At 40.2% G+C, this 14,341-nt stretch overlaps 1 protein-coding gene across 6 annotated transcripts in view; it reads left to right on the top strand.

Annotated features, from left to right (window-relative positions):
* The window catches only part of TCF12 (transcription factor 12), a 296,535-nt gene that overhangs the window by 222,976 nt on the left and 59,218 nt on the right, over window positions 1–14,341 (top strand). For all 6 annotated transcript variants that reach the window (XM_075345740.1, XM_075345737.1, XM_075345736.1 and 3 more), the window contains exons 7-8: window positions 3,050–3,185; window positions 9,422–9,474. In XM_075345740.1, coding sequence (XP_075201855.1) covers window positions 3,050–3,185; window positions 9,422–9,474 — 189 coding nt within the window. The remainder of the gene's footprint in view (window positions 1–3,049; window positions 3,186–9,421; window positions 9,475–14,341) is intronic.

Below are 14,341 nucleotides of genomic sequence, written 5' to 3'. Positions count from 1 at the left end.
AAAAAGATGAGATACAGCGGTCTGTCAATTACGGAGCTCAATTCCATCAATTAGTGTGGAGCGAAAATAAGCTTCAAAGTGAGCGGTGTAGGTAAGGATGTCTGTAGATGATTTAGATGGGTATAGAGGAGTGCGTGCCTGGGCTATGTGGGTTTAGATGACATTTCTGTTCAGGTGGGGTGAGAGAGTATGGTGGAGTAGCATTTCTTAGCTGCATTTTTGCTAAAATCTCTTCTAACAGCTCAGTAAGTGACACATCGCTGGAATCAGGGTCTCTGTCTCTACATTATGCTGTTCTCAGATGGGTTAGCAAAAACCTGGTGACAGATTCCGTTTAACCACAATGTTAAATGTTGAGAGATGTGATTACATCCATTGATAAATACTTTCTGCCCTCTGAGATCAATTTTGGCTGAAATATTCCAAACCATTTCTGCCCAACTCAAGTTGAATTCAATATTTGAGCTAAAATATCGTTTCTATTGAAATGACAGCAAGGTGCCTTACTAGCCCGCACTAGGCTGAAGGCCAGCGGCAACAAAGCTATATACAGTGCATCTCTATTTCAAACTAGAATTAGTTTTGTTTTGCCATCCAAATATAATGTACGGTAATATTTTGTTTTCTGATTACATAAAAGTCCATGTTGGTAAAGATATAATAAAATGGCATTCACCGTCCCTCATTAGAAATGTTTCTTGTGCGTCAGCTGCTTGGGCTTTGCCAAGTGAGAAAACAATATCTCATTAGGTACAGGCATCAAGGCAGTTGTTTTTAGGCATGCACTAACAAAACGGGATTACTAAAGTCCGCAGTGAAATTACTAATTCTCATTGGTGACTTTCTGTCTATATTTCAGAATAGAAAGATCTAGATACTTGCACTCCAGTGTGGTGAAAATAATATTAGTGATTTATTAGCTGATATATTAGCAATCCAAAGATGCGAGGTGAAAGCGTTTTGGTCACATTGACCTTCATCAGTTCACGGATTGCTGGGGAAAATCTCCATAGAGGGCTGGCTCAGGTGCAGGAGTACGGTGTCCACTGCAGTGATTAATAACACTGGACACTGTGGACACTGCACACCTGCACCAGCCCTGTATGCAGATTTTTCCCAGCAATCCATGAACTGATGAAGGTCGGAATGTGACCGAAACATTTTCACTTGTCCACCGTTGTTATTTTCACCACATTAGAAAGATCTAGACAAGGCACTCCAATTATGAGATTGGATCCTACCTGTGCACCCATACCAGAAGTGGCATGTTTTCTCTACATTGTATGTTTCAGAATAAACCTGTGTAAAACTGTTACCAGCTTAATATTACATCTTTTCCATCCCATTTACTATTTGAGCTATTAAATACCCTGACAAGCAAAAGGGTAACAATGTTTTGAACCTTTGATTTTCATGCTCTATATCTCACCATCCACTACAGCTGTGAACATGAGACCAACTTCATTTTATAGACAATAATTTTGGCCATCTCATACATAAATATGACCTGTCACTTTTAACGTATGATTAGTTATGCAGATTTTTATCATGTCACTGCATTGTTATTGTTTTGCTCCTGGTGGTGAAAGAAACTTTTTCTTCCTGTAAGTTAGAAATTACAACCTGTTTTCACATTCCCTAATAGCTCAGTGTGTTATTAGGTCGCTTCTCAAGCATAATGTCACTGGTTTGAATTGAAGAGCAGCCATGAAGATTTCCCAAGTAAAGAGTAACCGCATCATCCAGCTCATCAAAAACTGTTTTTCTGCCAAGAAAGTTGGCAATCTGCATTATGTGAGGCCATGACAGTTGGAAGAATACGAAATTAAGTCATTTAATTCATTCAAAAGCCAAGAGATGGATATACAGGCAAAATATCGGAGTCAACAAGTCTGCTCATCACAAGGTCTATCAGTTCTGGCGCTACAAATACTGCGGTGGAGGTGGCTCGTATGCTTTGGAATATTACAGATGTACAGGCAAGCCCTGTGCAACACACTTACACAAGTCTGAAATGTTGACCCGAGAAAAGGTGAAGAAGCCTCGATTTTAATATCGTTATAAGGAGAGTTGGCTCGAGTTTGCAACAAAAGTATGATAAGTGGACAGTAGAAGATTGTAAATGGGTGATTTGGAGCGATGAAACAAATATCATTAGACAAGGCTCTGATGGGTGCAAATAGTGTGGAAGAAACCATGGAAAAAGGCGAACTGACCAAGAAATTAAAGTAACTGTAGAGTTCAGTGGAACAAGCCTAATATCATGTAGTTGTTTTACAGGAAAAGGCGTTTGACTCTTGACTAGGATCAATGTTGGTCTCAATGCTGAGCTACATGTGAGTATTCTACAAGGCGAGTTACTTTGTATACTCGAGTACTATGGGTATGAAAAAGGATGACAGTGTTTCAGCAGGACAACGACCAGAAGCATACATCGAGATTGGTGACAAAATGGTTCAATGACAATGAAGAAGAGGTTCTGGATTGGCCCCCACAGTCTCCAGTCCTCAATCTAATCGAGCACTTGTGGGTAGAGTTGAAGAATAGCTTTACACATACTCAAGTGATTAGACCAGTATGCACCAACATTGGGAACTTGTAGAAGAGACCTGGGATCAGATTTTGGATGAGACATGTTTGAATCTGAACGAGAGCTTGTCCAGAAGGATTCAGGCAGTATTGAAAGTTGAAGGTGGATTTACAAAATATTAACAAAATAATAAAAATTAAAATTTTGATTTTTAAGGAGCAAAACAGTAACAATGCAGTGACATGACAAGAATCTGCATAACTAGTAATATGCTAAATAGTAGAAAGTCAAATTTATATATGAGATCGCAAAGAGGATTGTCTATAAAATTAAGGTAATCTCGCTCAAAGCTGTAGTGGATGGTGAGATATGAAGCCTGAAAGTCAAAGGTTCAAAACATTGTTACCCTTTTGCTTGTCTGTATTTTGAATTCAAAATAATGGTAAATAGTAGTTTTTGTTTTGTTCTTCAATGAATATAAAATGATTTTTCACAAATTGTGGTGGTTGTGTCTTACAGACTAGCCTGATTCGGACCGATATTGGACTTGGTAGTTCGGGGCAGCTTCCAACCTCAGGAAAACACGGAAGCACTTATTTTACCTTTTCTGCATCAGGTTCTCGTCGAAGGCCCTTACAGGACACTCCCGCCCTAGGTAACAGCTGACATCTCTTACAATTATCCCAGAAGTCATAAATCTTCCTTTTCTCCTCCTTAAATGAATTGAATGTGTGTTTTGTAGTACGGGCACTATGTATGTGCTCAGACATAAGCTTCAGCCCAAATCCACTGCAGACATAAATTAGGAGAATATTTCTAATAGAATTTGTTTTAAGAAATGCACGTATGCTCTTCATGTGTTACTGAGCCTTTTTTAATAGCGTTTCCAAAATTGGCAGTATATTAAGCTGAATAGGCACACATGTAATGGTGCTGATAATTGCAGCTTTCGTGAAAATTATCAAGGGCATCTAAACTGAGCCACTGCCAGTGTTGCTTACACTTTAGGACACGTTTCCAAATTTTGGTGCTTTTTTTCTTTTTTCAATTGCCACAAAAAAACTGCTCTGTTAAGTTTAATATATTAAAGTAAAATGTGAAGTTGATTATGAAATATTCTTCACATTCAGCTGCCTCTTTATTTGTTGGCATATCCCACCGGTGTCTGGGCCTCTACTTACCCTCACCAAAGGGCTGACATTCAGAAAAGCAGTGGTTGAATGGGCTGGATATTTTTTTTTTTCCAGCCCAATTCCTTTTGTCCCCTCCAGAGGAGAGCTGTGCCAGAGCTTTTTTTTACAGACCCTAATCTCAGCAGTTTTATCGAAATATGTTCTGTGGATTTTTTTTTTGGGAATGACACAAATTTTAGTTTTCACACAGTTTACTGCTTGAGAGTATTTAGATCTGTTAGTAAAACATTTCTATGGTTACTGATGTACAATTATGAACATTTTGTACCTTTTTATGTAAAAATACAACACGTTATTGGTCTGTAAGTGTATTATGAGGGCTATATATGTACTAAGGGCAGTGGCCCACCTAGGGAAACTGTAGTGGCAAATCCTCTCTTCTCTTTTCTGTATGTATGTTATATTTTCTTCTTTTGAAAAATTTCAATAAAAACGGATTGGTTAAAAAAAAAAATAAAATACAACACGTTTATAAAAAGACTCAATATTTAGTGTTGACCCCTATTTTTCAAGACTTGTGCCATTTAATGTGGCATGTTGGATATCGGCTTTTGGGCCATATCCTGACCAATCGTAACCCATTCTTCTCTATTCAGGGCTTGAAGTTTATCACAATTTGTGGGTTTTTTTTGTTTGGGGAACATAACCTTTCCCCAGTCCTCTGTCATCCAATACTTGTACTTTCTGCAAATTTATTTTCTCTGTTGAAGCTCCCTGATCTCTTCAGACTGCGACATCTAGAAGAATGATAGTCCGGAAAATAAAAGACGAGCACTACCATGAGTCCTGTGTTGTGCCAACAGTAAAGCATCCTGAAACCATTTGTGTTGGGGTTACTTTTCATCCAATGGTGTGGGCTCACTCACAATTTTGCCTAAGAACATTCCTATGAATAAATAGTATCTAAACATCCTCCAAGAGCAACTTCTTCCAATAACCCAGGAGCAGTTTGGTGAAGCTTGTACCAGCTTGATGGAGAGACCGTGTCCCAAGGCAAAAGTGGTGGTTCGGTGAACAGAACTATAACATGTTGGGCCATTGGCCAAGAAACTCCCCAGATCTCAAACCCATTGAGAATCTGTAGTTAATCCTCAAAAAGCAGGACAAAGAAATTGTGATAAATTCCAAGCACCGATTAAGCAAGAATGGGCTGTCATCAGTCAGGCTTTAGCATAGATGCTGATCTCTAGTATGCAAGGAAGAATTGAAAAATAAGGGTTAACACCGTAAATATTAAGCCTTTGCATGAAATTGATGTATTGTTCAATAAAAGTTGTTAAAAACTCATGAAATTCTTATAATTCTACTTTCTATAATCATCGAAACGCAAAGATTGAAAAACCATGACTCTGCAACGTGGTGAAAGCCAAAATTTGTGTCGGACTCAATACTTTTGGCCACGACTGTATTTATGTATTGTAGAATTGCGTGCACAGGGTGCTCATAGTGCTTTAATCAGACTAAAAAAAAGAAGGGAATAAAGTGCCCCCATTGTCTGATTTCCTTTTTATATACTGTCTTCCTAAACCCTATTACTATAATCGTCATTATTTTCTGATGGCAATTCTCAGATCATGTAGTTGCAGATTTAGCTGCAGTTTTAAATTGCCACATATACAGGGAGCCGGCCAATACGGGACAGTGAAAACCAGAGATTAAGTTACTGACCTTGATTTGAAAAAAGCTTTAGAGATAATACTTGTGATGTCATTCATATTAATAGGGTCTACACAAAGCATATTATATAACTGAGGCTCAGAGGTGAATCTCTTGCTATCTGTAACTTAGTGTCACAGTTTAGGCATTTTGGTTTAAATTCTTTTGCGTTTTAAGAAAAATAATACATGCAGGACGCCCCATCCCCATGTGTACTTGCTGTGGATACAGTACTGATGAACAACAACTCACAGACATATCACACAAATAGGGCTTGTATATGGTGCCAGGCACACAGATACTTGTAGTATCCCTCTGGTTATTATATTCAGTGCAAAACCTTCTACATATATCAATATGTAGTAGGTATAATAATTGCAGCTTGGCTACCCATGGTTACGATCACGAACAACTAAGAAACAAACTGTCAGTATAAGTGGACGTAACTATGAATACCTACAGTAGGCTGCAATGCCCTGCACATGAGGTAAGAGACATGGTATATCAGGAGAACTATACTACATTTCTAATTGAAGGTATTTGCTAATATTATTATTATTACACCTACTAAATATTGTAATATGATCTTGGAGAAGGGAAGAAAAATAATCCACTACCTGAGTCAGAACCAGGAGGTCAATAGAGCAACAAAAATCATGCAGAAGATTCGTTAAAAAACAAGGCATGATCATAATCAGAAGACAGAAACAAGATACTGAGCACTTCGCAAGGAACAAATCAAACTATAACTGGCAGTGGGCAGCAGGTTTTCAGGATCTTAAATAGCTTGCGGTCCCACCCAAACCAAAAAGCAGTTAATGCTATATCTCCCTGTATAGATGGGACTACAAAGAGCAGACAAAGTTAGAACAGTCGCCCCACATCACCCATGAATGAAATACATCACTGACTGGTGACCAATGTAGGAAGGGCACTCATTGATGCCAATGTCACTACTACATAATGTACATTAGACGGGTCCTGCAGGGCCCATTTGTATTTGGCCTACCAGAAAAGCATGATTACTTCCATTGCAAATGAAAGACAAGACACCAGTGTGTACGATGCCTCAAGATGGCCATACACATTAAGATTCATACAGTGGAACCTTGGTTTACGAGTAACTTGGTGTGCGAGTATTTCGCTATACGAGCAAAGCTTGCTGTAAATTTGTAACTCCGTTTACGAGCAAGCTTTGCTGTACAAGCAAATACTCAACGCACACACTTCCAGTTCTGTACTTTCACTGCACTCTGACCCACTCTTGCAGTCCGCACAAACACACATACATACATATATTATGCTCACCTTACCTTCCGTTCCCTCGGCTGCCTCTTCATTCTTGTTGTCCGCAGGTATGTGTATCCAGTAACCATCGCATCGATGCAGGAGCTTCCGCTGTCAGCACTTCTCGATGGCAGCGCGCTGACCAATCAGAGGCAAGCGGCTCCTGCGTATGACGGCTGCTGCTGAAGCGCTGACAGCGGAAGCTCCGGCATCGGTCTCGATGGTTACTGGATACACATACCTGTGGACTACAAGAACTAGGAGACCGCCGAGGGAACGGAGGGTAAAGTGAGCATAATTTTGTGTTTGTGCATGTGCGGAATGGCACAATAGGGGACCAGGATGGGACATTGCACAAGTTGTGGAACGAATTGTCTGAGTTTCAATTATTTCCTATGGGAAATTTTGCTTTGCTAGACAAGTAACTTGGTTTACAAGCACACTGCCAGAACGGATTGTTCTCGTAAACCAAGGTTCCACTGTATTTGTCAAATGAATTGTTTTCTGTGGAACTGGCAGACCAGCTACTGTGTGCAAGGGTGCCCTATTTTACCCCAGCCCAAGAATGATGAGGCAGTTGAATTTCCGTATACCTGATCCTTATATTCCTAGGGAAGAAAGGCAATCACAAGAGGGAGTGGTACGTTCACTCCCTTCTTCCCAACAAGAGCTGGTGCTCGGCGGAGAGTATTAGCTCTGTGTGAATGGCCACCTTTACAAGAAGGATCTCTGATTCACAAATGTATTATAAAGTTGTGACCCTTATTAGTGGCTGCATTGTATTCCCTATTGTAGCTGATGGCACACATCAAATATAATACTGGTATTTTGCTGGAGCATCACTGCTGGTGCTAGTCTGAAAATGTAGATATATCCAAAGTAATTTTATTTATTCCATATACTGGTCCAAGAAAGCATAAAGCCAAGCCAGTATGTCTCACGTTTCTAAATAAACTGCAACAAATATATTTTCAATAATTTTACCTTCCACTGCGTGAAATTGCTGTTCACGAGGTAGATTGAAAATCTTTTAAAAATTGCTCTAGCCAGGAATTTATTTTTAAAATGGGTTTAAATGCTGATTTTATTTTTCTTTCTCAACAACGAATAAGCGGGCCAGCTTACATATTGAAAATTAGTGGTCAGCAAGCCACCCTTACACTGGGGTCACATGTCGAAACAGGAAACTGTCCTATACCGAGCAAGGACCGCGGAGGATAAGGGCACTGGAACGAATAAAAATGTATTAGTAAATTATATATCCCGTACCGTTTCCAGCTGCATTAACTAAGAAAAGAGTGAGGATTGCGGTATATCGTCAGTAGATTTACTGATAACGAGTTACGGGACAGCCATTCTGCAGGCGACATTCTGATTCTCTGCAGTCTGTGTGTCTGGTTCAATTTACATTCTCAGTGGGAGAAACAAAATAATAAGCTTGTATTTATGATACCTTTTGACAGCTAACAAAAAATGGTTCAATTTTCAGACTCCAGTTAAAAAGGTATTTCCATTTTGGAATATTTCATAACACAACAATTTGTCTGTCTTACGCTATTCCTGCCAATCCAGAGAGTCAAGAACCAGAGGTCCCTTTAGCATATCAATAGGGGTGCTTTGAACTGTATTCCCCTTCACACTTCTCTGTTTCTCATACGTGTGGTGTCCGTTTCCATACGTATCGGAGACATGAACACATGTAGACCCATTAAAATCAATGGGTTTGCTCATACGTCCGTGTTTTGATGCGAACCATGTGTCCATGTGCTGCACGCGGAGATATATCCGTTGTTGGCCGGTAGCACAGATGTCTCATATACCGCACACTAATATGATTCGTCTGACACGTACCAGAGGACATCCATTCACTGAAATTAAATGGATTTTATCCATGCCTGTCTCCAGCCTTGCTGTCTCTGACACTGCTGTTGCTTCTGGGTTCTGCTCATTATGCCTCATGAATATTCACTGCACTGACTGCGAAGCCGGAAGCAAGTGTGACAGCAGCATCGGAGACGGGTATGTATACAAGTTAATGCTGTCTGTGTGTGATCACAGGGACACACGGACGGCGATGGGGACCTGCACCACGGACTGTCTTACACTTGCGTTTAATGCACAGACGTGTAATGGAGCCTTACACTGTTTGGGGATCAGAAGCACAGTCCTATTATTGAGGCTTTCTTGTAGCTCCCTACACATCTAGTGACCTTTATCACCGATGCTCAGAAAAAAGTGAGGATCGGTGTTGGTCCCTGTAGTTCTATGAAGTATCAATTTTAGAACTGGAACTTCATTTGATAGATGGTAAGTCTAGTGGTAAGGAGTTAGAAGGTTTGTGTTGGTGTGCCCTCAAGCTTCTTGGATCGTAAGCAACCCCCTGATATATTCTGTAGTTTACCGTCCTCTATTTATAATGACATTTTTAGCTTTATGCTGAAGGTATTAGTTACTTGTAGACATGCCATGCTGCACGTGAATTACATCTCCTTTGGTTATGAGGTCCACAACAGGCGTTTCATTTGTTTTATGGCTCTGTGAAACCAGCTAAAATAAAAAGGGACATTTTATTGTACAATATATACTGGATAAAGTCTGTAAGTACAATGAGAAAGCAGCAAGCCAAAACATTAAGTGTGTCCTGACCTATGAATATGATCAGAAATATTTTGTACAATAAAAATATACAAGTTTCTTATTTGTTTTTTGTGGCTGACTTTACATTTTTTTTTATTTTTTTTTTTACAATGCACAGATCCTGTACAAACTAAGAAGATAAGAAAGCCTCCTCCTGGTTTGCCTTCTTCTGTAAGTACTGGCTGTATGTTGGGGGAAATAAATTGGGTTCGTAGGACCATAGACATAGGTCATACACATCATTATTTATCCTAGTTTTCTGCGGTGACCATAAACCGACGGTCTTGATCAATGTATAGCTTCATTAGGTCTAAAGCCACATTTGATGTTTAGGCTTTCGATTCACGGCAGTGATTTGTAGCACCGTCATATGCTCCTGTCCCCTTGTCCCTGTCATTTGAATTCCTCTCATGGGAGGAGAACAGGGCCAGAAGCTGTCAAAGAAGATCTCCTGTACAGGTCTTTTGATGTTTAATTAGTCATTATGTTGCTGAGCAGGAGGACAGACAGAGATTAATAGCCAAGAATCTTCAAAATTTACATTTGTAATAATCCCAATGGAGCCGAAGACATTAAGATTCGGAGGACACGTACAGCTCTGCTTGCCTCAGTAGGACTGAGGTTATTAATATGCATAAATCACCAAGTCAGATGTTCAGTGTGAAACCCTGGTGGATTTTAAAGCTTTCATTAAGCCTTTCCTAACTTCAGCCTAGCATCAGGAAGGCTTTCAAGCAACTAGTTTGTTGATCCCTCTTTGCTCGAAAATATATCCTTAGAGAATAAAGGACTTTGATGAAAAAGGTTGCAAGGGTTTTGGTTGGGGGGAAAAAAAGCATTAATGGCTGTGATAATCTATTGCTATCGGGGTGTTTTGTGGAATTAAATATGCTTTATTCTTTAACGGAGGAAAATTGTTTGTAAATGAATCCGCATTTAAAAATCCACGTGTAATGAAAATCCCTGCTCAGTGGAAGAAGTTTTCCTCCTCTGTCTCTGTCTCCCCCTCTCGCTTTTTATTTCTCCCTCCCTCGATTTAAGAACAAATGAGAGGGGAGGGGGAGAGCTTTGCTGCCTTGCGGGGCACATCTCTTTGTTGTGTAAATGGATGGAGGGCTTTTATTTGGCAGTACTTAACACTTGGGCGCAGGTGCAATTGGATGAGTCATAACTCAGAGCAGTTTTGTTTGAATGGAACATCCTCCGTAGTCTTCACCGCCGCGGCACAGGGCACATACGTCCATGAGGGATTGATGATGATGCTCGACTCCTCCAGTCTGAATATTTGCTTCTCTTGTAGAGATTTCCCATAAAAATAACGCTGGAGTTTGAAATCTGTTTGTTACCTTGTTTGCAGATGGAGCTGATATGGCTACAGCCCGGGGCAGCTGTGCGCTGAACCTGCAGCCTACCTGGGAGCCAGGACTGCAGCTGCAGGCACTCTTAAAAGCTTTCGCTTGCCTAAGCACTTGGGCCCCACTAGAGGCTGAATAGCTGCTTGATAAACAAAATGAACACAATGCTTCAAATCATTTTCCCGAGGCCAGGAATATTTTTTTTTCTTCCATTCCGGCAGCTAAAAATAGTTTAGCAATTTACATTTTAACAGTTGTGTCTAATTCAGGGTAGACTGTACTCTGAGCCAGATGATTTCTGCTGGATTAACAAAAAAAAATGTATTAGAAATGACAGAGCAACCAAAACAGAGAGCAGCCCAGGTTGTATACTGCTTACAACTTAAATAAGCCATTAATATTTACTAGATGCCTGATTTCTCATTGCTCTACATTAATTTTGTATTGCAGTATTTTATTTATTATTATTATTATTATTATTATTATTATTATTAGCATCAGCAGTATCTTTAATTTTTCCATTGTATTATTGGAATACTGAGAGATGGATATGCCTGGCAGTAGGAACCATTAAAGGCTATGTTCACACACTGCATCTTTTCTTAACCACAAAGATGAAGTGTTTTTGGCACCCAAAAACCACTCGTGGCAAAAATACATAAAAAAGCATGCGTTTTTGACTTGTTCTTACAACGTTTTGCTCAATGCGTTTTTTAAGTCAAATCTATTGACTGGAAGGGCTCAAAAATGCTGTTAAAAACACAAAAATAATTGACATGCCGCATCTTCAAAAGTGCAGCCAAAAAAACATACAAGAGTGTAGACGGCAAAATAGAAATCTCATAGACTTTGCTGGGAGAAGGAAATGCATGCATTTAGGTGCATCTTTGTGACCTCAAATATGTACCAAAAACGGAGTAGAAGATGCAGTGTGTGAACATAGCCATACTGTGCTAAATAGTTTGTGAAACAAGAGAATTTGTGAGCCTATATTATATGTAGGTGTGAGGGAAATGGTCAATTTCTAAGGCTACATTCACATTGCGTTTTTCATCTGTTTGAACCCCCCTCCCCCGCAAAACGTGTTTTGGACGCATGTGACCCATTGACTATGATGACAGAGTACACGCTAACTGAGCCTGCTCCATTATAGTCACTGACCCCGTCAGCGCATGCGTCCGAAACACATTTTGCAGAAGGGAGGGAAGGTTTGGAAAGATGCCCCAACGGGACCACTAAACGTAAGTAAAAACGCAATGTCTAGGGGGCCTAATAACATTCTTTGGTTGTTTAAAGCTTTATATACAATGATTCAATTACACAGCGCCCCACAAATATGTCGGGGGCTAAATATAGTTATGAAAATGAGCTGTATAGTGGTCTGGAGCCTCGCAAGCTTTCCATAGTCTCATATCAGTGGCCATATGGGAATCCCTACACATTTAAAGGGAACCTGTCATGTCCCTTGGGCATCCAGAACCATGAGCAGTTCTGTGCACATATCTATATTACCTGCCTAAGGCTATGTGCGCACGCTGCAGATTTTACCGTGGATTTGCTGCAGAAAATGTGTCTAACATTTCTGCATTCATTCCCCAGCAAAACCTATGGGTATAAAAAAAATGCTGTGCGCACTGCGTTTTTTTTATACCTGCAGATTTTCCGCTGCGGAATTACTGTGCATGCCACTTCTTTTCTACAGGTACCTGCGGTTTTTGCCGTAGATAATGGTAAAAATCCGCAGGGACCAACCGCGGAAAAAACGCGTCAAATTGCAGCAAAACCGTGGGTGCCGTATTCTGCCAGAGGGTGCGGATTTTTCTGAAGAACAGTCCATTTTCTAGTGCGCACATAGTCTACAGTCCGTTCATCTAGTAGGCGTAGCACAAAGAAACAGAGGTTTAGTAATGGTATTTCTAAAGATCGTTTATGAGATGCTAATGAGGGCTGTGACTAGTCGCAGGGGCGTCTGTTCCCCAACTAGTCGGCCACTAGGCATGTTATCATACCCCTGTGGGCGTGATAACATGCTTTACAGCAGCCAGCGTCATCAGCAATAATCGTACATCAATTGGTCCACTAACTATTCCTTCCATGAAGAGGCAAGATAAAGGCTTTTCCTTTAGTGTCCTATTTTGGGCTCCTTGACACCTGTATTGTGTGAGGGAATGAGTGGCATGTTGTGACATATTGTGTATACTTTTGTTTCCTATTGAAAGTTATTTGTCGCACTTTTCCATACAGTTTCTATACATACTCTTTATACTTGTCGACAAATGTTCATTTCTTTGATTGGCGCTGTACGGTGTCTTCTTGAGTGTCTGGATAATGGCTCCACCTACAGGCTAATTACAGAAAGTGCATATGAGCAGCGGTGTATGGACTTGCTCTCTGTGGATCGGATAGGTTGCATTGTTTGAGTGTTATGAGAAGTGGCTAAATGCCCTGCATGTGGGTAAAGAAAGCGCTATAGCAGACATGAGTGTCACAGCGAGGGACCCTGCATTCTCCCAACCGTCCGCACCGCCTCATACAATACAGTATATATGTGGTAATTGAGCACACTTTAAAACTCCCGTCACATAATGACTTGCTCTTCTGTGGAATATTTTCGGGACTATACATCCTTATGTGAACCCCAGATACTCTTCTTGATCCTTGTAGGCTACTTTTCTTCTAAAAAGTGTTTAGGGCTAGTTTTCTGTAATGTTTGGGAAAGTCTTTTCCGTCTTTTAGTGACACAGTTGCAAAAAAGATTCAAGTAGACCCATCCCCAGCACAAATATTTATAGGGTTTTCTGTTTAGACTTTATTGTCCCGTTACAGCGTGAAACCACGAGCTTCCTGTGAGGTCTGCAAGTTCAATATGTTTACATAGCGATCATTACACAGGCAGTATTGGTTAATAGCCCCCAGGTCCGGACACTATCTAAATATTTACTTGTGTGAATAATGTGCTCAGCCAGGACCCTTATGCGTGAACCCATGTTTATACACCAAAATATTTCTTATAAGGATCCCATTATCTGCCATTTCCTTTTACAAAGCGCTGAATGTCATTCCTAGAAGCGCATCCCCTATACGAAGAGATCAGCGATGGTGGTAACGTGTGATCCTCGGGTTCTGTGATCATCCTCCTGTAATATCTATTTACAATTCTCTTATATTAAATGATCACAATTGTCCCGCGATGCGTCCCTTAAAGATCACTGGAGAAACTTAAGAAAATGAGCCCATGTCCTGTATTGTAATACTCGGCATTGATGCTCAGAATAATAAATCTAAACTACAAGGACGCAGGCCTAGGCAAATACTAGTTTAGGATTATATGAATAATTTAGTCTTTCAGAGTGCTTGAGGTTTTGTGGTTGAGTAAAGTGGGGATGAAATTTAATACTCTTTACTGACAGTAAGCTTACATGACAATTGATTTTCATTGCAGTTCTAAAGAGTAACTCCAATAGCACTTGGCGTCTGAAAATGTTAACCCCTTGTCTCTACAGAGATGCTGCGGCTGGTTGTGTTTCACACTTGGTAGTTCTAAACAGTTAAGGGAAAATAATACTATAAATATATTTAGTCGCGGAGACTAAAGCTGGGTTTACACGCCACGATATTGTTAATGAATTATCGTCGGGGTCACGGTATTTGTGACGCACATCCGGTGTCATTAACGAGATCGC

Source organism: Anomaloglossus baeobatrachus, chromosome 4, assembly GCF_048569485.1.
Source record: "Anomaloglossus baeobatrachus isolate aAnoBae1 chromosome 4, aAnoBae1.hap1, whole genome shotgun sequence".
Taxonomy (NCBI): Eukaryota; Metazoa; Chordata; class Amphibia; order Anura; family Aromobatidae; genus Anomaloglossus; species Anomaloglossus baeobatrachus.
The sequence above is the reverse complement of the archived record's forward strand: the minus strand, read 5'-3'. Positions and strand labels throughout refer to the sequence as shown.